General features: G+C 35.5%; 1 protein-coding gene across 1 annotated transcript; it reads right to left on the minus strand.

Moving 5' to 3' along the window:
- Window positions 1-227: 227 nt before the first annotated feature.
- LOC107191256 (muscarinic acetylcholine receptor DM1) lies at window positions 228-7,925 on the minus strand. Its single transcript, XM_015580245.1, has 6 exons — window positions 7,457-7,925; window positions 6,613-6,892; window positions 4,396-4,398; window positions 3,453-3,576; window positions 1,869-2,195; window positions 228-767 (listed from the first exon to the last, which is right to left on the minus strand). The coding sequence occupies exons 1-6, from the start codon at window positions 7,923-7,925 to the stop codon at window positions 228-230; spliced, it is 1,743 nt and encodes a 580-aa protein (XP_015435731.1).
- Window positions 7,926-23,873: the final 15,948 nt, after the last annotated feature.

Genomic DNA, 23,873 nt, shown 5'->3' on the forward strand with positions numbered 1-23,873 from the left:
TTCGGTACAGCCCTCGTATAATGACGTAAAAATAAATAATACTTATTAGTAATAAGTTATTACTATTATTTGAGAAAAATTCTTGGTCAAATACAACGATAGACTTATATTAGTCGCGTTTACTCGAAATAAACGAAAAATCAAGTTCGAATCGAAAGGATAATTATCTACCAGCGATAATATATAAAATGCAAATCCCACGCATAAAACGCGCTTCGTCAGTTTGTTTAGATCGAGTTGTTTTTTAGATTGTGTTGCGAAAATACCGCGCTCCTGTTCCTGTTATGCCACTTACACTTGAGTATTCGCACATATGTTCTTCGAAACGCTGCGTTACATAGGGCATAACACATTGGATTCACAGTACTGTTAATGTAACAAAGATAATAGAAAAAGTCCCACAGTTGCTGCGGTATGTACCACGAACAGGCTGTGATGGATTTGATCAGAACGAGAATATTGTATGGTGTCCAAGTAATGATGAATGCCAACAAGATGGCCGATAAAGTCTTTGCGGCCTTACGTTCCCCTTTCTTGTCCTGAAGATTCTTCTTTTTCTTGTCTGCGTCGTCACTTGTAGCACTCTTACTCGTTACCTGTTTTGGAATGTTCTTCGTATTTAAAGGCATTCTTATATCAGGCATTTGCGACGGTCTTCTGATTATTGATGCAGGACTTTCGTTGTGGTACATTTTTATGCTCGGCCCATCTGTGTATTTTCCTATACCGCTGCTGTCTCTTGGAAGCCGGATTAGAATTGTGTAGACCTATAAAATTTTGTATAATGTTAAGAAGTCTGTTCGAATCACTACGTTGCCAATTTAATTTTATATGATTGCAATTCTTTTTCATGATTGTCTCTTTTGCAATATCAGTATCACTATTTTAACATAAAATAATTCCGTAAAAAGCATGCATGTGACTTTTATGGATCTGTTCAGAAGCAATATTTATTAGGTATGTATATCCATAAAATACACATACAGAATGTTTGGCCACTGGTGTCCGAAATTTTAAAGGCTTATTCTACATGCCAAATTGTTAGACGAAAATCAACAATCATGAAATTGCATTTGAGGCTTCATTTCCGAGTCAATTAATTGTTGAAAATACAGGTGAAATATGTCCTAGAATGTGTGCTACCTGTTGTATGCTGTGTATCACATTTTCATTTTTTTGGACGAGGCTTGAAAAATGTTTTTTCAAACCTCCTCAAAATGACACACGCCACGCAAAACGTCTTTACAGGTTACCCAGTGAGCGAGTCTTTTTAGGTTGCTACAACACTGCTGATTATCGACCCAGACGGTAAACCTACTGACACACGCGCCTCTTAATTACAATAACCCACCACGCCAGACGTGCTTCATTCGTATTATCAATAATTCGATTTACAATTACTTTGGTGGATAGAATCCACACTGTGAAAATGTCCCACATTTTTATTAACACTTTGTGTAATATATACATACAAAGTGATGAGCATATACTGGACAAAAGAAGACTATACTGTATAGAGAGTGCTGAATTTACGATATTTGTGGTATGAGATTATGCACTTCAACTTGTTCGGCTACAGTCTGACTTCTGTAAACGATTTTTGTTATCAGATGATGTTATCTTCTACATCCAAAGATATATTTTTATTATTCTAAAAAACGAGTGGTTATGACAGAACAAGCCAACGGTGTTTCTCTGTATTATATTATTTGTATCTGAACTGTGTCTAAGTAACTAGATTCTAACAACCAAACATCGATTCAGTTAACTATTCATTTAAGGGGATTAGTTGGGGGAGTAATAATGAAACATGCAGAAACATGAATAATCATGCAGTAGCCTCAAAACTTGGAGGAATATGAACGTACAGAATCATTGGAGATACTTTTGGTTGATAACTCGCTGACTTTTCCAGGTTTTCCATACTCGTGGTTGTCAGCAAAACTAATGCTTTTGTCAGTAGTTAGAGTTGTAGAATGAATTCCGCTTATTGATGGAGATCGGGACACCGTACCAGTAAGAGGAGTTTCTGCTGACAATGGTGTGATCACTTCATCGTAACCAGGGCCCGTGCGACTACTTTCAGCGCCGTCGACTTCATCCTCATCATCGTCATCGTCATCATCGTCGCGTCCACTAAGCCACCATGCGATGCACCACATTTTAAGCCACATCCATGAAAAAGGTCTATATTTCTGCAAAAATATTAAGGCAGAGATTAAGTTACACAGATTTCATTTTTTTCTGTCAACGGTTCTGACAAGCCTTAGTTTGTGCACTGTCAACTAGTCGTCGAGACGCCTTAAAGACGGCTTAAAGACGTCTTAGGCCTAAAATATCCGTAAAATAGACGTTTTCAAGGCGTCATGTGCTATCTGGAATGGATATTTTTGCCGCTCGTATGTCGTCCGTGTTTCTGCAGTCGCTGGCGACTAGCTAGTTGCAGAGACTCAGTGTGTAAGCTCTCATAATATATTCTTATGCACTTCGCAGTCGTCGGCGACTAGTCAATAGTGCGCAAATGGCCTAACATCCCATATCATTTTAGTGTTTCGTCCGACGTTATCAGCAATCTACGAATTCTAGATATTATAATAGACCTAACATGGAATGTAATTTTCTGTCATATGCTTCGAGGGATCCAAAGCCCCTTACCATTTCAGTGTTAATATCCGACGTAACCGATAACGCATGAATTTTGGGTATTATTAGCACAAATGAAGCTATACATATATTCCATTCATATTACATGTATCTAATATGATTTGCTGGTGACAAATATTTTCGATGCTTTGGTTTAAACTATTAAAGGATGAATACGACACTCATGATACATGACTCGCGAAAGTATATGCATGCTTTATTCGTATTATGTGTACAGGGTGTTAATAAAAATGTGAGACGCTTCCATAGAGTGGATTCTACACGCCAAATTAAGTCGAAAATCAGGATTGCCAAAGTTCCGTTCGAGGCTTCGTTTCCGAGTTACTGATTGTTGAAAATACGGGCAAAATACGTGTGAAATGCATCTGGCGGGATGGATTGTACTATTTATAAATAACAGTCGATTCCCAGCTGATTGTATCGATCGATTGTCTAGCTAATATTGTCTAGCGTGTAAAATCCACTCTGTAAAAGTGTCTCACATGTTTCTTAATACCCTGTATAACGTAACTTGACGGATTTTATGTTTTTATTCTATACTGCGAGAGATTAATTTTCCTTTGTTTTTATATTTGTTTTATAAACCCTGCGGCGTCCTCTTTACTTCACTGGTAATAAGTTATATTTAGCTCGTTACAATTGGTAGTCGTACAAATAGATGTCCAAAAGTTTTTAGTTTATTTAAATCTTTGTGAAATCTTTAACGGGGTTAAGCCTGTGTCAGTGATAACAGTTTTTAAAAAGAACTGATAAAACATGTTATTATGAGAATCATTTTGAATACTTACTGTTTCATATTGAGAATAGTGTCTATCGAGATACGAGACTGCGATATGTGTCGAATTCATGTCGCTTACACCCGTGCTAGATTCGCTCCTAGGCCTTCTGCTGTCATCCGTGTCCAACCGACCACTAATATCAAAGAAAAAACATATACAATAACTGATAACGATTTATAAACTTAATTTTTTTTTAATTCTTACTATTGTGCTTTGTCCTTAATGTTTATCGATTAGTTGTATGTACTATGCAGAGCTGGAAAGACGTTGTGTGGGGACATACTGACGCAAGAGAAACTTCACATTTGAAATCCGTTAGTTGTATATAAGAAACAATATTGTGCGGTGATGAGAGTAAATGGAAACACTCAGAATGAGCAACAAAAGGTGAGCGCAAGCTCTTAGCGAGACGGCTAGATCAAAAATAAGAGTGATAAGCTTAAGTGCACAATGAACCAGTGATTACCGAATAATGCAATCTTTATATTTTTCTTTTAACACAATCTCGGTCGGATTGTTTTTAACAATGTATAATCTGCAATGCTTTAAAGTCTGCAAATCAAAACGTTATCCAATTATGGTCTGTATATGGCCATTAGGGTGCCAGTTATTTATTTACTAAAATAAAAAATTCGAATTTTCGGTGGGACCCCACCTAGCTTTGTTACTATTGATTTAATATTTCACTACACCAAATTTCTTACTTACTTTGAAGGCGATCAAGCGTAATTGTATGTGTATTGGATACAAGACTTTTTAAAGAACCATTCTCATTACTTGTGGGACACACCACCTATGTTTTTTTTACCACGTTTTTATTAACTCGCTTTCTTGTCTGTCTGTTTGTCTGTTCGGTAGAAATTTTGCAATTGATTTTAAACTAACTTCCCGATGAGCTAGAGACTTGAAACTTTAAACATAGCTCAGAACTGGATGACAATGCAATATTAACTCGCTTTCTCGTAATCGTGTTCTCGCTTCAATGCAATATTAACTTTAAATTGTGAATTTCGTGAAGAGAAACTGAAATAAACCTCAAAATTTACCACATGTCTCTGTTATATCAAAATGTTTAAAATCAATTGAAAAATTTCACACATACAAGACTAAACAGCAGAAAATAATTATTTAAATAAAAAAAAATGTTTAATATACCACGTTTTTAAGACGGACTAAAAAGAATAAAATAATTTTTCCTAGCACCATACAGATAGTCCTGAAAATTTGTGATTGTGAATTTTTAATAGCTATGAAAATACTTGTAAGATTTAAAACGAAAAACGTGGGGCGCAAGAATTATCTTAATAGTAAGGAGTGTAGAGAGTAGCTGCCGTTGAGAAAACCCACACAACAGTTCATATCATTTGCAGTGCAATAAAATTGTTAGTGACTTAGGTGCACTATTCATGCATCAATTATCTATTGCATGCGCCCCACGTTTTTCCGTTTTAAATCTTACAAGTATTTTCATAGCTATTAAAAATTCACAAACACAAATTTTCAGGACTATCTGTATAGGGCTAGGAAATGTTATTTTATACTTTTTAGTCCGTCTTAAAAACGTGGTATATTAAAAATTTGTTTTTATTTAAATAATTATTCCAAGGCTAATTGACCTATTGACACACCTGCGGTATCCCTTTAAAATACATAGCGTTCTTCAATATTTTTCTGTTTCTTGGTGCGTCAAGCCACGAAATTAATAACAAAAACTCAGTATAAGCAATCACCAATCGGTGTTATTTTAAATATGAAGTTGGGAAACGTCTCTCTTAGCTGACAATCACAATACCTTTCCGACACCACAGCAACTAAGCATATAAGACGTATTGAAGCACACCTAAGAAGAATAAAACAGGAGTTGACTTTCCTTAAGACAAGCTAAAATTTGTAAAGTGGCGTACATTCGCGAGTGCGTGAAGTTTTTTAAGGTGCGCATTCCCTGTGTAAGAACGTTTACGCTCCTCAAACGTCCAGTTTTGCAGCTCTGATATAAAACTTCATATGGTTCTTTGGCAAGCACAGAAACCTTACAAATGTTCTGTTTCTTTATAAATTATCACGTAATAATATTTCACTACCACCTATTTTAAAATGTGTGCGTTTGCACAGGTCTAGCGAGCAAACGTGTGATATTTTGAAAGATCTAAAAGGCAATTCGTGGGATTTAAGGCGATACAATCATATTACATGTACTTATCTTCATCACCATGTAGCTCCTGGAATCAACAATACGTCCCTGACAATTAGCGACGGTTAGGAGTTTTGCAAGAGTAGTACTCAGTCGTAATTAGTCGTAGTTAGTGCAGTAATCTCGTCACTAATTGTTTGGTACGCAGGAGTCTTATTTTCTTTTTTACATGTCTTCTTATTTACCTGGCTGCTGATCACGCACGCTGAGTAAACAAATGAAGAAACAGTTTTTCTTTTGACGTGTTGAAAGCAAGAATCCGAGTATTTTGACAAACCGAAAGAACGATTCCGATGACTTGTCTGAGAATTGTGTGGAGGATCTGCACATATAGCACGAAGAATTCGATATTCCATTATAATTGCACATTGTGGGCGTATTATTCTACAGGGTGGTAATAAAAATGTAGCACACTTTCACAGGGTGGAAGTTATATGCGAAACTAAAACGAAAGTCAAGAATGACGAAATTTTGTTTGAAGCTTTGTTTCTTGAGTTATGAATTGTTGAAAATACGATTTGAAAATAATGAATTAATCCAATAAACGGTATACGAGTTGATTTCGTTCATTAGTGTTCTCCAAACCATACAACTTTTCTATAAAAAAATTTTTCATACAATGCATACTTTTGAAGTTATTAAGATTGAACAAGTTGTGTGAACCACCCTGTATATTGTATATATAAAGCAAATGTTTCGCTTGATTCTGAAACTGTGCGAAGAGGTTCCATTATAAGCATTGTCCAAGAAGGCTTGCCACCGCGTTAAAAAAATCATAGCGTTGGGCTTGGTTGACGTGAAGAGTCGACGTAATGGATTCTTGCTTTTCCTTATTTTGTTTGCGCCGAAAGGTTACGACCTTACGTTTGCTCGATAAAGCTATACAATCTTATTAAGAGCGAAACTATCATTTTTGAACACCAATATCACGTTATTAAACGTAACTAATTAAGAATGCATAGAAAAAAGTGAATTAACCTAGATGTACTCCGCTTACTAGCGTCTTCTTTCCCTGCCTGCAAATATGGAAGAGTTTTCTGACGATTTGTGGTTTCCTTCCATATTCGCCAGTAAAGGGTAATCATCACAGTGACGGGCACATAAAATGCGGCGATTGCGGTACCAAACGTGATGTAATGATTTGTTTCGATAAATTGAATATAGCAGGCGTTCCCAGGTACTGTTCTCTGTCCTTCGATATATGGCCAAGCATAAATCCATGGTGGCCATAGAAGCAACGAAATTCCCCAGGCTGACGCTAAAATAAAAATGATCTCCTTATAGAATACATAGTATGTATACTTCAATACTGTACTGCTGTTAAAAATGCTTTTAATACAATCGTATAAACAGATTCTTTTATCTTTTTAATTCCATCCAGTATACTCTTTGTTTTAAATTCTATTGTCTATATAGGGTGGGGCAATAACTATGTCCACTTTGAATATTGCCGTTATTTGTAATAATATGGAAAAATGTTATATACAAAACTTACACGGTATAGAGAGGGGTATATTGTGAGACAGACAATTTCTGCGTGGGTGAAAGCATAGAGGAGATTTCAAGGTCATCTCTATTTTTTTTAATGGAATGCTATGTTTTTTTTATCGCGATGTGATAACCGGTGTTGAGACGACTTCAGCGAGCTATTATTGAAGGTCATGCAAGGTCAAATGTGGTAGTAAAATAAACTTTCTTACATTACAGGAGATGCTCGAAGTGGTGACCGTTTGCATCAATGCAAAGTTGCGGTACATACAGCGATACGAGATTTTGTTCAACCCAAACAGTACCGGGGTATATAATAAAAATATCAGCTTACCTATCATAATTGCTGCCTTAGAAGTCGTCCTCTTGACGCGATAGGAAAGGGGCCACTTTATAGAGAAATATCTGTCGAAGCTGATAATCAGAAGATTTAAAACCGAAGCATTGCTTGCCAAATAATCCAATGCCAACCACGTATCGCAAACGTGCGGTCCTAACGGCCAATAACCAAGCACAGTATACACTGTGAACAGAGGCATGGAGATTAAACCGATGGCGAAATCAGCGACTGCCAAACTGAATAAGAAATAATTGGAGGTAGTTTGCAGTTGTTTGTCTATTTTAAATGAAATCATCACCATGATATTTCCAACAACGGTTATCACACTAAGAAAAACGGCAATAATCACTATCATTACACGTTCCCATAGCGCGTAAGAGTGTGGTTCACCACCACAATCAAGACCATTGGTCACATTGTAGCCATCGGTTGTCGAAATATTCACGATTTCAGTAACATTCATGTCTGGAAAGTTCACTTTTACCAAAAAATTTCTTACTTGTTTCTGAACCCGTTTGTTATTATATCTCTTTTTCAACTCTATTCTCAAACTTTCCTTCTTTGCTTCTGTTTCGTTTCGTTTTTGCTGCTTTCATATAGATGTACCGTCTTTTCATTTTCAATAATTTAGCTTCAACTAATGTCAATTTTAAGGACGTTGATCTTCCTGTCTAAAATTCTTTTCTTATTTAGCGTAACGTCTCCTGTATAAATGTTTTCCTGTTGTTTATGTAAATTATTGTTGTCTTAACTTGTTTCTTATTTAAAACGACGTTTTTTACATATAAAAGTTTTCCCTTTAGTTTTAATTTTATCGTTTGTAATTCTTACACAGTATTTCCTTTCCTTCCGTTTTCATACGATTTTTCGCCCTTATAATGTTATTTAAAGCATTTTGCGTTTGTCGTTGTAATAGAAACATTTTGAAGCTCTAGTTTCTCATCTCTATTCCATTTGCCGTATATTTGTTTACTATTTCTGAAAGAATATTTTCTTATATATTCACGAAAATATCTTTCTCTCTCTCTCTAGTTTTTCCTTCTTCTGGCGTACTCCTTTCCTCTCTCCCTCTCTTCTCTTCCTCTGTTTAACTACTATTTCTTGTCCGTATATGTTTAGAATTATTTTTATTCTGGTATGTTTCTTGTATGTCACGTATTGGACCAACTCATCTTTATTTCGATTTCAATCTATCCGCAACATCTGCTTTCTTGAGCTCTACGCGTCGTTTGCATGCGTGCAATAACGACATTCAATTACTCCTTTCTCTTCACGGAATTAAAGAGTACGTTATCTGCATATCTTCCTCAATTTCCATATCGATGGCGAGCAATCTGCAAGTAGACAGTTAGATTTTATTAATAAAAAAATACTTAATTCAGGGATTAAGGGGGGAGACTCCTTCGGGGCCAACTCCGAATCGATCGAAGCGCCACTGTAAAAAATCGGGCGCTAGCGAAAACACATACAGTGTCCGTTTATTGCATATTTCGAGGCTATAGAGGGCCAGAATTCCAGGAATTATAAAATAAAGGTGCACCAATCACCCGAGCGCTTTCCCCACCACTAGGCCGTTCAGTTGTGCGACTCAGCTACATATAGGGTAGGCTGGATATACGCAGTTTATAGACATCTTAATTATCTCCGTTATTTTTAGAGATATCAGAAGAGTTTATTCTCAGAAGTTATTTAATATGGAAAGGACTATTACTTAGCAGTAACAATTTTTTCCTAAGTGGCAGATCTTCATAGTTTTCAAGGTTAATTATGTTTTCTCTTTAATGATACTAAAACATTATGGAATAAAATATTTTTTTTACGTAAATGGATTCTTCTAAACATTCTGCGTAATAAAATCTTAATGTATTATGTGCAAGAAGTTAATAATTCGTGATATTTTACATACAAAATAGGAAATTTGTCACAAACTATTAACTATTTCTCGACTTATAACAAAATTATTTCTGCTATGTTATGGTCCTTCTGATACCATATAACATTTGTGAATAAACTTTTCTTTATATCTGCAGAAATAACTTTTCTTCCCGGACATTATGTTTCTCGCAGGAATGAGAAATTGTTTCGTCTTTGGTGTAATCTGATGCTCTCGGACAGTCATTCTCCGACACGTATTCACTTGGTAGAAATACTCTCGAAAACGATTCGCGACAATTTTACTTTCAAATGGACACCTAGCTTTAGGGCCCTCTATGGCAACATTGGTACTCGCGTGCACGCAGGGCCGTACAGCTCTTGGTGCGGTCACATCAATAGGCGACTTTCTACTATGTATGTAAACGCTTAAATTTACGACGTCACAGTATCTTGCTCGTCGACTATAAGGCCGAAGCAACTCACAGTCAGGGTGTTAACTGTTGATCTGCGAGAGCGTCGCAGGCGTAGTTATGTAGAGCAAACCTACCCTTGCATATTTCGGATACTTACTAATAACGATGCTGTAGATAAATGTTCATCTACGCATGTATTATGTGTGTGAGTACGTCTATGTGCTGCTGCGCGCTTTGCCGCCTGATCTGCATACAGCACGCGTTCGAAGATGGATCCTGAAAAATGTATCATTTGTACTTCCAAAAGAATAATATTGTATAATCCTATTATACAGAATAAAGTACGTAAAGTATAAGGAAAAAGTATTTTTTTTTTAATATTGGAAAGGATAGGAAATGTTATTGGTCGAAGTTGACATGCTTTAGAGGGGCTATTTTTTATTTAACTTGGTATTTTTGTATACTGACAAGGGAACATATCGAACCCAAACACGCCGATTCGATTACCTAATAAATTCCACCTTTATAATTCCACTAGTGAGCCAGCATTCGGTAATCATAATGCTGCACTAGCATCCAATGTTTACGTGTTAAGGATATGAGACCAGATATGAAGGATAAAAAAGGAAAATTAAATTATGTTAATTAATAGCGGAATATTAAGTGAATAATGTAACTCAAATTTATTACCAACTAAAGAATCCATACTAGTATCCAAGGTATCGTTGTCATCACCGATGTAAATGTTCCCCAGAACGTGCGTGCCATCATATACAGCGATATGGACAGAAGTCATTTTGAAAATCTATAATGACCCTGAAACATTAAAATTATCATAATTTATTAGTAGATCCGTACAGTGTTGTACAGTGCATGGTATAGTATATTAACTGTTTTAAAGTTACGATTTATAAAACAAATTCGTATCTTTTTCGTATAATAAAATATCAGTATAAAAATCCACAATAAAAACTATCAAGCTGATTTTATACGGAAATTGTAAGAAAAGCATAGTTAAGTAGTAGTTTTGAGATGATGTATGTGGAGAAATGATTCAAAACACTATTATGACTATAACTAACGTTTATTTACATCTATTCACTACTATATACAAAAGAATTCCAAAAGGAATCAATGTTGCTTGTTTCACAACAAACCGCACTTGCCCTAACATTAAGGGTAGCGAACAACTCGTGCCCAAAGGCCTTATCATGGCCTGCATCTCTGCATTGTCTTTTCGGGGGAGAAAAACTATAGTCTGGTGAAAAAGTTCGGGAACTACATGTATAAATAATTTATTATTAATTTTAACAATAATCCCATTGGATCACCATGAAGGTAATCTTGTACTCTTATACACCTTCGGCATCTTTAATTCCAGTTTTCGAAACCGACGTGTAGGCGGACACCAGAATCAAGTCTACTTCCTCCTACAATTTCTTAATCATTGTCTCTCGGTGAAAAGTAACTATAATTAACTTAACATAAAAAGTAAGTACAAACTGTAACTATAAATAGATGTAAAATAAATACAAGTAGGTATGTAAAAATGAGAACATAAAATAAATATAAATAGGTGATTAATATAGTATAAGCAGATAACCGTGAATGCAGCGTACCTAAGCAGGTTATATTTAAAGAGTACTATTTCAGTTAATAGGGTTGCTGGGTAAACAGTGTTAATATAAATATGCAACTTATTAGCTCTAGTCGAAACATAGTGCCTGAGCTGTTCTCTGCTAGATTTAGTCTGTGTTTGATTGAGAGATCCACTTTTCTCTCCCCGTTTCCTTCTCCCCTGTTTTAAAAACATTGCAGTTTCTGATCTTAAAGGCCATGACTTCCATAAGATTCTCAATTATAAGATTGCATTAAGGTTGCATTCTTTCTGTGAACCATTGTTTACACTTAAAAATGACACGTTCCAGGTCGTTTTTGTCGCTATCACATTCTACGCATTCAGAGCTTGGGGCCCTACCCAGGGACTTCTACCGAAACGTAAAAAACAGGTATTATATCGGTATTATCGGTTAATCCTTCGCCCTATACAACTCTATATAAGCCCTACCCTTATAGAAACCGAAAGTACCGGTATTTATTTCGGTTTTCGGTAATATATCGGTTTCGGTATAGCTTTGATGGCATAATACCGGTATCAAAATCATACCGGTTTAAGTCCCCGGCCCTACCTACCCTGTTAAAGCAAGCTCCAAAGCATCCATACCCCCTTCGCAATTATGTTGTATAGAAATCTGATATGGAATCTCCATTTCGAGAGACTCTTCTCGAAATATCCACGATTACCTTCTGGATCCGAAAACTTCCGCTACCATGGCCCCTGCTACCAATCGCAGTGCGTAGCCAGCATTACCGCGGGAACTCGGCTGGCAGACTCACGCTCTGATTGGTCAAGGTTTTTCGTTAATATCTCGTTAACAAAGCCTCGGATAACATTTTTGCTAAGGAAAAACTTGTTTCAAAACACCTCAGGAGTCTCATATTTCCGGGTTCTCCAACATTTTTGTTACACTCTGTATATGCCTGTGTTCGGGACAGTGACTGCAGACATAGTAAGACTACTGATGCCATTATTATCGAGGGGTCATGGATTTTGGGTGCCTGTGAACCCCAGAGTGAAGTTAGGTCTCTGTCACTACAGACGAGAATCGTACATCCATATGTATCCTACATGTATGCTGCACCATAGACGAGATATAAGAATAGACCTAACATCTTATAAGCCTTGGTGTCCCGCGAAAATTACGCTGGTTAGAGCGCACCTCTACATAAAAGTTTCCGATATCAGAAATTACATTCTGTAGTACATTCGTGCATTGTGTACATAGTCCTGATCTTTGGTTAAAATAAGTTTGCAAGAAAGTAATTCCTTATAATGCACAAAATATAGATAAATGTTTATTTATATTAAAAATACTTATTTTTATCTTAAGTAAAGCTGTTGAACTGCCAAAAACACTGTTATTAAATTTTTGAAAAACACCAAGCTAGCAACCGTTATAGGCTCATAGATACGAATTTGCACCAACGCGCATCTTCGATGTCGCTGCTTCGAAGGCTAAAACGTAAATAACCTTCGAGCCCTTACTTACCTGACACTGTAGGGGATAGACATATTTAACACGTTCCGTGCCACAGTGAAAAAGGCCGTACGTAGCCAGACAATCTTTATGTCGTTCCTCAAGTCATAAATTACCGAAAATGTGTGTCTTTTGTTAATAGAGGGTGTTGGTCTTGTTTTAAACTACAGTTCAACATTAAGACGTTCCGTGCCATATGTACCACCGATGGTACACGTTAAATTTCCCATTCAGGCTGCGCGTACCACCGGTGGTACATGTGGCACGGAACGTGTTAACGTAGTGAGTCCCATACGTTCAAATCCCTATAAATACTCAACACTTGAAGTTATTGCTGGTGTGAATTTGCACCAGTGTGCCTACTATGGGTTGATGGTGTACAAAGTTACCATAAAGGTAGAGAACGCGTTAAAATAGTATTGTACAATATATCGTATTAAATAAAAGTGCCGAAAACATTGAAAGATGCCCAAAAAATTAGTGTCAGTAAAAATGTTAATGATCGACGGTGTTGGCAGCTTCTGTATCTCATTTTGTATTTCTAGTGATGTGGCATAGATTATTATTAAATGGCATGGCTAAACGTCAATAGCTTTACATTAGTTCTCCTTATTCAGGCTATAAATAATTTTCCGATATTGTTTCGTCCTCGCACGCGTAAACGCCTGTAAACTGTGCTAAGCGATAGTTCTCTCCGTTTTATAAATATCATCTTAAGAAAAGATTAGCCATGGCTAATGGTAAACGCTACATAATAATATCACTGGTGGCCTCATTCGAATCCCTTTTAATTCAAAACAAAACAGCGCAAACATTATTGCGTATCTAATTACATATTAAACATAAACAAACATTTTCATTAATGGTAAAGAAAACAGGAAGAAAGGGGGATTCCTATTTAAGCAAAATATTATTAATAATGGTCAATATCATTGTATGCAAGGTATTAGTAAAAACTAGGGGACATCTTCACAGGATGAATTTTAGACGTGAAAATAATCACAAAAGTTCGTATGCACATGTGTTCGATCTCGCTTCATTTATTTGTTATACAAAATTTTTTGTTTCATAAAATGCCTGAACCGAAACGATTGTAGGCAGGCAATTTCACTGTAGTATTATAGATATTTGGGGTTGCCAATTGTCCTGTAAGAGGGATGGCGAGGGGAGGGGGGTGGGGGGTCCAACTTGTATGCATGAAGATAATAAGTCTATTTAGCAATGTTTTTCTTTTAAACAATTAACTCAATACAAAATCTTATTATACATCTATTGAAGATTATAATAAGTTTGTCGGTTATTTTTTTTTTTGCGTGTTAGAGCTACTGTTAGAGCGTTGCACACTTCTCCGATCTGGTGTTTCTTAGAACAAAATACCAAAAATTTTCATTTTCTATATGGCAAACACTGAAGAAGTATCTACATAGGGGCTGAGGGGGGATTATTAATTTTTAATAACTATACTTAATTATTATACGAAACTGATTAAACAATGTCTTAGGATCAGCTGAGTTTATCATAGTTTGCATCTATTGTAAGAATGAATTGTATGTACCGTTTGCCACTAATTATTAGTATCTCATGACTTGTGTGTTCTTTATTTACAGAGTTCCTCCGAAAATAATGTATAAGCTGGCATGAAGTGATTCCTCATAAAAAGATAAGAAGAGAATATAGTATACAATTCTTTACTTGTGGCTTCGTTTTCGAGAAAATAAAAATTGAATTCTGTTGGATACGCGTGCAATTGAATAGGACTTTGCTACGCGTCTGTTTATTGCATTCCGTTTCTACTTATCACCATACGGAAGGCACGCGTGTCGCATTAATGTTTAAAGTCGATTTTCTCGAAAACGAAGTCACAAACGAAAAAATGTTATTGTATATTTTCGACTTATTTTTTCACATAGAATCACCTTATGCCAGTTTGTACATAAGTTTTGGAAGTACTCTGTATGTTATGTAAGTACTAAATACAGTCTGTTTCACAAGAGCGTTGAAACGATATCTGAAAAAATAATTGATATTTTTCGAAAATTCAAAAACAGGCTTATAGTACATCTAAAACACTACGACGCAATTACCTAATATAATGCATAATCCCCTTCATTTTCTAGTACAGCCTCTATGCTTTTGGTCAAGTTTTATTCATTCAATTTAGCGGCATAGCTGCTTTAAAGTAAATATAGGCCTTCCACGAAGCTTAAGCTTAAGCTTGATGATGGTCTAGAAATTTTCAATCGGATTATCGTCTAGTGATTGTTTTTAGTTAGTGTTTGGATACAGTTTTCCATTTTCCACGAAGTGTATAAGCGGTTCCGGTGTTTTGGATCATTGACTTCTTGTAACGCCCAAGATGAATTATGTTTGTCAAACACTCTCCAGGAAATTTCAACAGACCTTTTTCCTTTAAAAATTAAAAAAATTTTACAAAATTTTTTATAATTTTAAAATGGTTTATTCTCTCTATCGTTAGTCATACGGATTTTCCCTCTTTTTTCAAAAGTATAAAACATTCTGTACAACCCTATACCGGTTCACTCACTTCTTTACGAACTCGTTTAACTTTTTCATGTAACAAGCCGACGTTGAGAAGATCAATTTTGGTCCTTTAGGATGTGGGCAAAGAATCGCTATTCATTCAACAAGAACTTCATTTTAAAATTCGAGTGTATACAATTACAGACGAAGCCGCACTGATAGATTCTTAATCACGCGTCGTAGTGTTTTAGATGTACCTACTATAAGCCTGTTTTTGAATCTTTGAAAAATATCAATTTTTTTTCTAGATATAGTTTCCAACGCTCTTGTGAAACAGACTAGGTCAGGGCTGACGAACTTATTATCCACTGGAAGTCGCACAGTACCCATCATCAATCAATTAACCATGGGTGGCTCACAAACAGCTAGATTGTCACAAGAACAAGATATAAAGACAATCAGAGTCAAATAAGTATGGAAGGTATCGTTCTCCTATAGCTCCGCGAAGCAGGCGAATAGAGGAAGAACCCGCATGTTGCCCGGGGGCCGCCATGACGTGCCAGTTCGTCAGCCTTAAGATAGGTGATCGAATTATCGTTTAATTTTATCTAAACAACCTTACCCTATTTGTAATATTATATATATTTAGTTTGTTAAAAGTTTTTAATGTACGCGTTCGAATACTTTTGTGAGACAGTGTATAAAATGCCCTCCATTTTGCCCTAGGTATTATAAAAAAATACTGGTCCTGATTGTAAACATTGCGTCTCATTTGGTCCAGCTGAATTGGTTTTTTTCAAATTTTATAACACATGTAAGGGTCATTTTCAGCATGTTCTTGTATCAAAGTGGTATGCTTAATCATAATTTCATTTGCACGAAACTAAGCAAAAATGTTTTTTAGAAATTTCATCGACATGAATATTTTTTAATAAAAAAACTGATAATAATTGTTCCAGCAACGAACATTTGTATCCTTTTTTCATTCGTTATGAGTCAGTGTAAAAAAGAATGACGATTTTCACGCGGCAATAAAAAACAATTAATTATCAAAAAGAAATTACAAGTAATATCTGAAATAATGAATTTCCCTGTCAGCCAAACCTGCAAAGCCAAATTTTGTCCAATGCCTGTTATAAAGTTATGGCTTCAAGTTTGATGCAAAATTTCCTATAAACAACTTGCGCGCACATTGAAAGCAACATAGACAGTAAATTGATACCAATGAATGCAGCAAATTGGCTTGCGCAAACCTTGTTCAGGTTTTGCCCTCAATTTGACATAGGTCATGTTGCAAGACATTCTGCTAATTTACTTTACCATTTTATCAACTGGCGTTGTCTTGCAAAATCCAAGTCAAATGCAGAAACAGATGGCTATGGTTTTTTAGACAACTTTTATCATTTATTGCTTGAAATTTACTCGAAACTTTTACACAATTGGTTATCAGGGTTATTTATAAACTCATAAATAACATTGGTACGTCAGGTAGTTCATTTAAATAAACTGCAACTAGTTTGGAGTAATGAATTATATTTATTACTCTTATTTCACCGAAATAAATAACAAATTATTCTTAAAAAAAACTTAATAAATTAATGTTAATAATTGATGACAACTAATCTCTAAATTAAATAAGACGAGAACATAATAATATTTATTATAAGAAAGTTTATAATAACATTAAACAACCCTAAGCAACCCTAACCTATAATAACTTTAGCGCACTCTGGATAATACGGTCGAGTTGTCACCGTCTAATATAAGTACGTATAGATACACATTTTCAAGGTAGTAAATCCTTAAAGCGAACTTTGAATGTATCCAAATCTCTTCTAACATCAACTATAAACATACAAGTGTATTACTACCGTGTGCCACAAGGGATGTAAACAGACCAGCTATGTACTAGTCAGTACAGTGAACTAGTGATACAGGTTTGCAAGTTGGAGGTGAAGTTCCGAAAGGGTTGGTCCTATTCAATTTATTGGTGATCATTATTTTTCTAATTTAAAGTAAGCTATGACTAATGGCCAAACCTAGTGCCTAGTTGTCAAATCAGTCGGTGGTCCCGCTCCACGAGAGTTGTTTCACCGACAGTAGATAGCAATTAGGAGAATCATAAATATTTAGAAGTGAATTATTCTAATGTTGTCTAAAACTACAAATAGTAAATAGTAACTAAATCATTAAATGTAACTACTAAAGAAGACATAACAAATGAAGGTAAATTTATGATGGATGTAATTTTACGAAACACCACATAAACTTGAGTTCCCTAATGCTTAACGTAAGTTTTATTTTCTTTTTTAATCCGATGGAACCAATAATAAGGAAAATAAGTTTCAAATCAATTCATGTTTCTAACAATTAATCTATTCTTGAATAAATGTTGGTAATTTACAGATAATAGATGATTTTTTAGTAACAAGAGTTACAGCGTACCTGACGGTAAAAAATACATTTTTACATTAAGAAGAGAAATACATTTTTGTGTATTTCGTGTTTTTGTAATGCAAATTATAAAAATCTAAATTTGCATTAAAACCTGGAATCCACTGATAATTGAAATGTATGGATTGGAAAATTGATTTCAAAAATTGCGATTGTGTCGAAATATATTATTATGGAATTTCTGTATAATGTTTAATAATTATAAACCTATTAACAGTGTTACCTTAAATGACACGATAAATTTATCAACGATAATAATAATATTATTATTATGTAATTTGCTGGTAAAATGTTGCAATCGATTCATGGTTTAAAACAGCTGAAAATTTTATAAAATAAATTTACTCAAGTGACCATAAATAATTATCAGACTACGCATTTCATGTACTTTTTTAGCGATTACAATCGAGTAACATACTGTTAGAATGGAAATTGTGATACAGCTCAAAATAAACTTTATTTTCTTCTTTAACTAGCAAAGTCAGTCATTAAAATAATAATAACAATAGTAATAATAATGTCTTTATTTAACAGTCATACGTAGAACGTAAAAATAAGATTTTATTTACTTCAGTTTTCATAAATTAACCCATAGAAATATTAATTTGCAAAAAAACATCTATAACAATAAAATTCAATGATTCTTACGAAAAGTACTAATTACATATGTCAGACAATGCAATTGTAATAAAAATGGGCTAACAATTCCAAACTTTTGGCCGGTTGTATACGTACACCGAATAAAATGGGGTTATTAACTTACGAAATACATCGACAAAATATTCTACTCCACCATATCTCGTTCAATAAAGTATACCACGAACTGAATAACAGTAATTATCATAATTATTATTACCTTTTTCCATGTGTTCACACACAGCACTTAATCACTCGGATAAAATTCATCGGTTCCTTAATTGTACACACATCTTACATTTTTTTCTTCTTCATGTTCATTATGATACATTTCGCGTAACCAACATTTTACTATTTAGCGTGGAAAGTGTGAAAATCATGAAAATATAAAACGTTTCGCGCTGTCAGTGTCAGAATTGGAACAAAGAACTGTAAGGCGTGGTAGGTGACCAACCATTGGTTCGGGGGTTGGGAAATAAACACAGACTAAATTCAATATTTTTTAAATATTTTACGACACACTGAGACACAATTAAATTAAAGTAGAAGTAATCCAGGATAAAAGCATGATTCGATATAAAGCAAACATCGTTATGGACAATTTTAAATAAAAACACCAACAATCAATGGTATGGATGCGTGGGAGTGTTCCATGGTTTCTGAACTGCGATAATCGAAACTTCACTGAAAATAAAAACGTAAAATCGAGAACGAAGATATTGCAGTGTACCACAGAATTTTAGTCACTCGAGGACCACATCCAGGATCGTAGAAACACACAGGATGTACCGAGCGGACAATGTTGCGTGCATCGGTGTATACGTGAAATACTTCGAGCCGATTATTATCGAACACCAACGATCCGGAGTCGCGCGAGTGCCACTCTCTTCCACCGATCATCGGCGACGCATTCTCGATTGTTTTGATTCGCTCAAGCCCGAACCTAGACCCAAAAGGGATAGACAACACAACAAGTAGACACACGGATCGAGAGAGGACAAACCGCGTGTAGGTTATATAATGTACCCGCGTACGTGTATATGCGTGAGAGTAAGGGAGGGAACGTAACTGAGAAAGAGAGAAAACGAGAGAGATGGAAAAAGGGGTACAGTGAGTGAGTGAGTGAGTGAATGAGTGAGTGAGTGAGTGAGTGAGTAAGTGACTGAGAGAAAGAGAGAGAAAGGGTGGGAGAGAAAGAGAGAGTGAGAAAAAGATAGGGTGGGGGAGAGAGAGAGAGTGAGAACGAGTGTGTGAGAGAGAGAGTAAGAGAGAAAAGCAGAACGAGGAAGAGAAAAGAACGCAAAGCAACGATGATTGCACGAAGGATGCGTTCGCGACGGAAGTACGAGGCACACTAAGGGCGTGGGCAACCGGAGCAAGGCCGGTGTGGTGTTCCGAGGGGAGGACCACATTGATTTTGATTTTCGAAGCGCGCGCATGAGTCTTCATGTTCGGCCCATTCATACGTATGGGACATTGGTCTTTACCTACGAGATACTACTCTCTCGATCATTCACGTTGCACACGAAATTTTGCGAAAAGGCGCACTACTCGTCTGCGAAGCTCAGTGATTGGCGTTATACAAATGACTATTTAAATGATAATTTATTCATTGTTCGTTCTTCGCAGCGATAAGCGCATATGAATGATTTGGGTAACTGAAATACATTCAAAGTACTAAAGAAAGAAGTTTTTACAATATGAAAATTCCGATTTTCTTGAAACTTCTACGGCTTCTAGATAACCTCCATCGAAATGTCAGGAAATTTTCGTTTTTTTGTTATATTTCGTTTCTTCAAGGTACTCACATCCTCCAAACGTTAAAACGGGTTTTCTATCTTCCTGTATATGTTAGAAATAGCAATAGATACAAAAAATTGGTTAAATGAGTATTCGATGATTTCTGTGCACTATGAAACTATTTACAATGTACCGAATTACACAGGCAGCTCCATCACTAACTGCGCACCGTTCTCGCGAGCGCATGACGTGTGACTCCGGCAACGTCCACGGTGGGTTCAGGCCCATTTATACATATCCGGGCCGTGTCCGTCGCACCGACAAAGCCCGATCGCGCGGATCGGACACGGAACGGACACGGCCCGGATGTGTATAAATGAGTCTTTAAACAGCAACGACAAGGATCTGGGTACACATGCCAGTTAAAATGATTGAAATTGTGATAGTTGCATAGATTTAATAACTGTTAACCAGGGAAGATTTTTGTTAGTTAATTTGTCATTTATAGTCAACTGTACGTCCTAATAATTTTTAGCTTTTTTTTTATTTATTTACCTAGAAATTGTTACATTTGATTTCATTATAATATTTGTATATCTTACAATGTGATATCGGGGGTATTATGAGTGAACGCCGAATAGAAGCATTGGAGATTTTAATGAAAAATATCATTTTATGCGTAATCTAATAAAACAGAGGTAACGCAGAGCTGGACAGCCTAAGATTTATTTTATTAGACTATGCACGTGTAAAGGAAGTCTTCCATTAGTATTTCCTCTGCCATTATTGCGCCTTTGTCTACCCCAATATCATGTTATAGAATATAGAACATCGTTGAAATCATCCGTTTTTGCTATGAAATTAGTAGTTTTATTTCCGCCCGACTTTTGTTTACGAGATATTCGCAAAAAACTGTCGGTACCACTACAGTGAAAGTAAAATCTGCAATTTAGGGGCTTCGCACCTTTAATGACCTTGCCCTTGACGTATGTTGTTAAGGTCATCCATCTGAATGTCTTTCAGAAGGTTAGGGTAGACCGAAGCGAATTGGATCGAAATAAGAATTCAGTCCATATTTCTTATATTCTCATGGAAACGAACATTTCGATTGTTCATATTGCCGTATCGTATCATCCTTGTCCCCCACACTCGATCCAATAACCCATCAATTGTTTTACGTACTTGTTTAGTGCTGGAACATGTTGCCATTGAAACGAACGCGTGCGCACGTTATAATTTTGGTGCGAATCTAAAATACGTAATCTGCAATTTCGTACTTAAAATAAAAGAGTAAACTTGAAACTTCAAATGTGTTTATTATTATTAATTTGCATGGTGTCCAAATTTGGTATTTCATATACTTTAGATGATTATATCATAATTCGTATATGTATCCTATTCAATTTAAAGTCCTTATGTATGAGGCTAATCGGATCACGTTATTTGGGGTGAATCGGATCACTTTCATTCTTCGTTCGAATATTTTAATGATTATAAATGTGATAATTATTTATATGCAGATAGTTCGTAACTACATTAAAAACACCAATTAAGGTTCATGGTGTCTAGAAAAAATGAAAGAAGATTGGATACAGTGCAATGTTTGCGAAGAGTGGTGTCACGAGAATTGTGCTGATAGAGGTCGTGTTAAAGAACACTATACTTGCGTCCTATGTGTCAAATAAGATCAATTGGCCCCATTATCATTAAATTATATTTGTTTAAATTAATTTAAAGACATTTTCTACGAAAATTTGAGTTTTCTCAGAGATTTCTGGATTATCTGATTCGCCCCAACTTTGGGAGCGAATCGGATGTTTCTCACTTTTTCGTTTTTTGCTTGCAAAATAAAGATTTTCAAGTTTTTTGAATTCTATTATTATTAATGTTCAAATTAAATGTGTACTAATTACGAATTTATAATATATAATTAGCTTTCTAAACTTTCACTATTACTTTTTACTATCAAACAGCAAATGATCCGATTCGCCTCAGTCTACCCTATAGCTGTGTGTCGTTATCGGTTGGAAAGTTATTAACCAAAAAGTTTTGTCCGTCTATGCGTGCTGATAATAAGTAGAAACGGCATGCAATGAGTAGACGCGTTAGCCAAGTCACCACCCAGTGTGAACATCCCACCACAGACCACCCCCCACTGTTAAGCACGCACCCAACCAGGAAAGTAGTGATGCCGATAGTATACGGTCGTATACGCACGAACGAATCAAACACCTGTAAAACAATGGGAGCGGTTATACTACACATGTATCATTCACCCGATGTCGCACGAGTTCGTTCGTACACGAACGTCAAAACACACGGGAAATTGCCGGCACAATTTTTCAACATAGGGCTTTGATTAAGTACTCATTATAAAGCTAAAGGAATGTTGTTATCAAGTTAAAGCTAAAGGAATGTTATACCAAATATAGTAATAATTCATGTTAAATTTTAAAATAGCGATTTGACACTGTTCCCATCCATGGACCAAGTTGGAACAAGTACCACTAGATTTCTTGAATCTTCAGCTTTAAAATATACTTTTCGAAGAGATGGAGCGTTTTCGGGATAATTAAAAAACAATAAATTTTATTGCATCGCAACGCGCAGTCGTACATTATGGTTAACTTTATTTTCTTTCAATATTCCCGAAAACACTCCATCTTTTTGAAAAGTGTATTTTGATGTTGAAGATTCAAGGAATCCAGTAGTATTTTCTCCAAATTGATTCATGGGTTAGGTGTCAAATCGGCGTGTCAAAATTTAATCAAATATTACGGTCGAAGTGCAGTCCAGTCCAGGCCCTTGAAAGAAGGTACTTGAAAGCGATAACTCCGGTAAATCCGATCCAACAGAGGCCGTAAATCTGCGACACAAATTTGTTCAAGACTGTAAGCTCCGAGTGTCCCTACTATTGTATTAACTACATAAACGACTACTAATACTAAATTAATAGAAAAAAAATACAAACACTCCTGTTTTGTAACAAAAAGTTAACTACGTAGAAAATAACAGTGTTAATAGCAAAAATGAGTATGCACATTAATATAAAAAATAACAAAATAAATAAAACCATCAATGTAAGGAATAATGTTAAAGAAGTAATTACTTTATTTATACATATTTTTACGCTAAGTAAATTTCTTTTTAATGAATCTTCATTACTTGAAAATATTCATTCTAAATATACAAATATTTTTCATTGGGATGCTTGACTTCTGTCCCTCAGATATTAGTTTCTTTAACTAAAACTTAAGAACGTCCTACTGTCAAAGCGTTTAGTTGTCATTTATTTATTCATCATGTTTTAAAAGCAAGAATAGGCGCATGCGCCACAGGGAATGTAACCGTGATTGAACCCATGAACATAAGAATTAGAAGACGGAGCGCAAGATCTCATTCCTAAGTCCATGACTGATCTAAAGACTGTAGTGCCCTCGCTTCGAGGCAAAGTTCGAAAGTAACTTTGTTTCTTTAAGGGATCACCCCCACTACGGGAGTTTTCGAACATGTATATACGACCGTGCTCGTAAGTATACTATGTTTTTCGTTATTTCTGATTTTTTTATTAAATAAATATTGAAGAAATTCTGGGAAAACTTCCTGACCATTTTCATAATTATAATTATTTATATGTTTCATATACATAACAAAATATCGGTATAAAAGTTTCTATAGGAAAGAGAGAAATGGTGTATAGATATTTCTTTCTCT

Source organism: Dufourea novaeangliae, unplaced genomic scaffold (genome assembly GCF_001272555.1).
Source record: "Dufourea novaeangliae isolate 0120121106 unplaced genomic scaffold, ASM127255v1 scaffold262, whole genome shotgun sequence".
NCBI lineage: Eukaryota > Metazoa > Arthropoda > Insecta > Hymenoptera > Halictidae > Dufourea > Dufourea novaeangliae.

Bases quoted from the DNA above. Each gene is read 5' to 3' on its own strand.
- LOC107191256 (XM_015580245.1), bottom strand. From the start codon at position 7,925: ATGAATGTTACTGAAATCGTGAATATTTCGACAACCGATGGCTACAAT. The intron at 6,893-7,456 runs GTAAGCTGATAT...TTTTTATTTTAG, and splicing joins TAAGGCAGCAATTATGATAG to CGTCAGCCTGGGGAATTTCG. The intron at 2,196-3,452 runs GTAAGTATTCAA...ATATTTTTGCAG, and splicing joins ACTATTCTCAATATGAAACA to AAATATAGACCTTTTTCATG.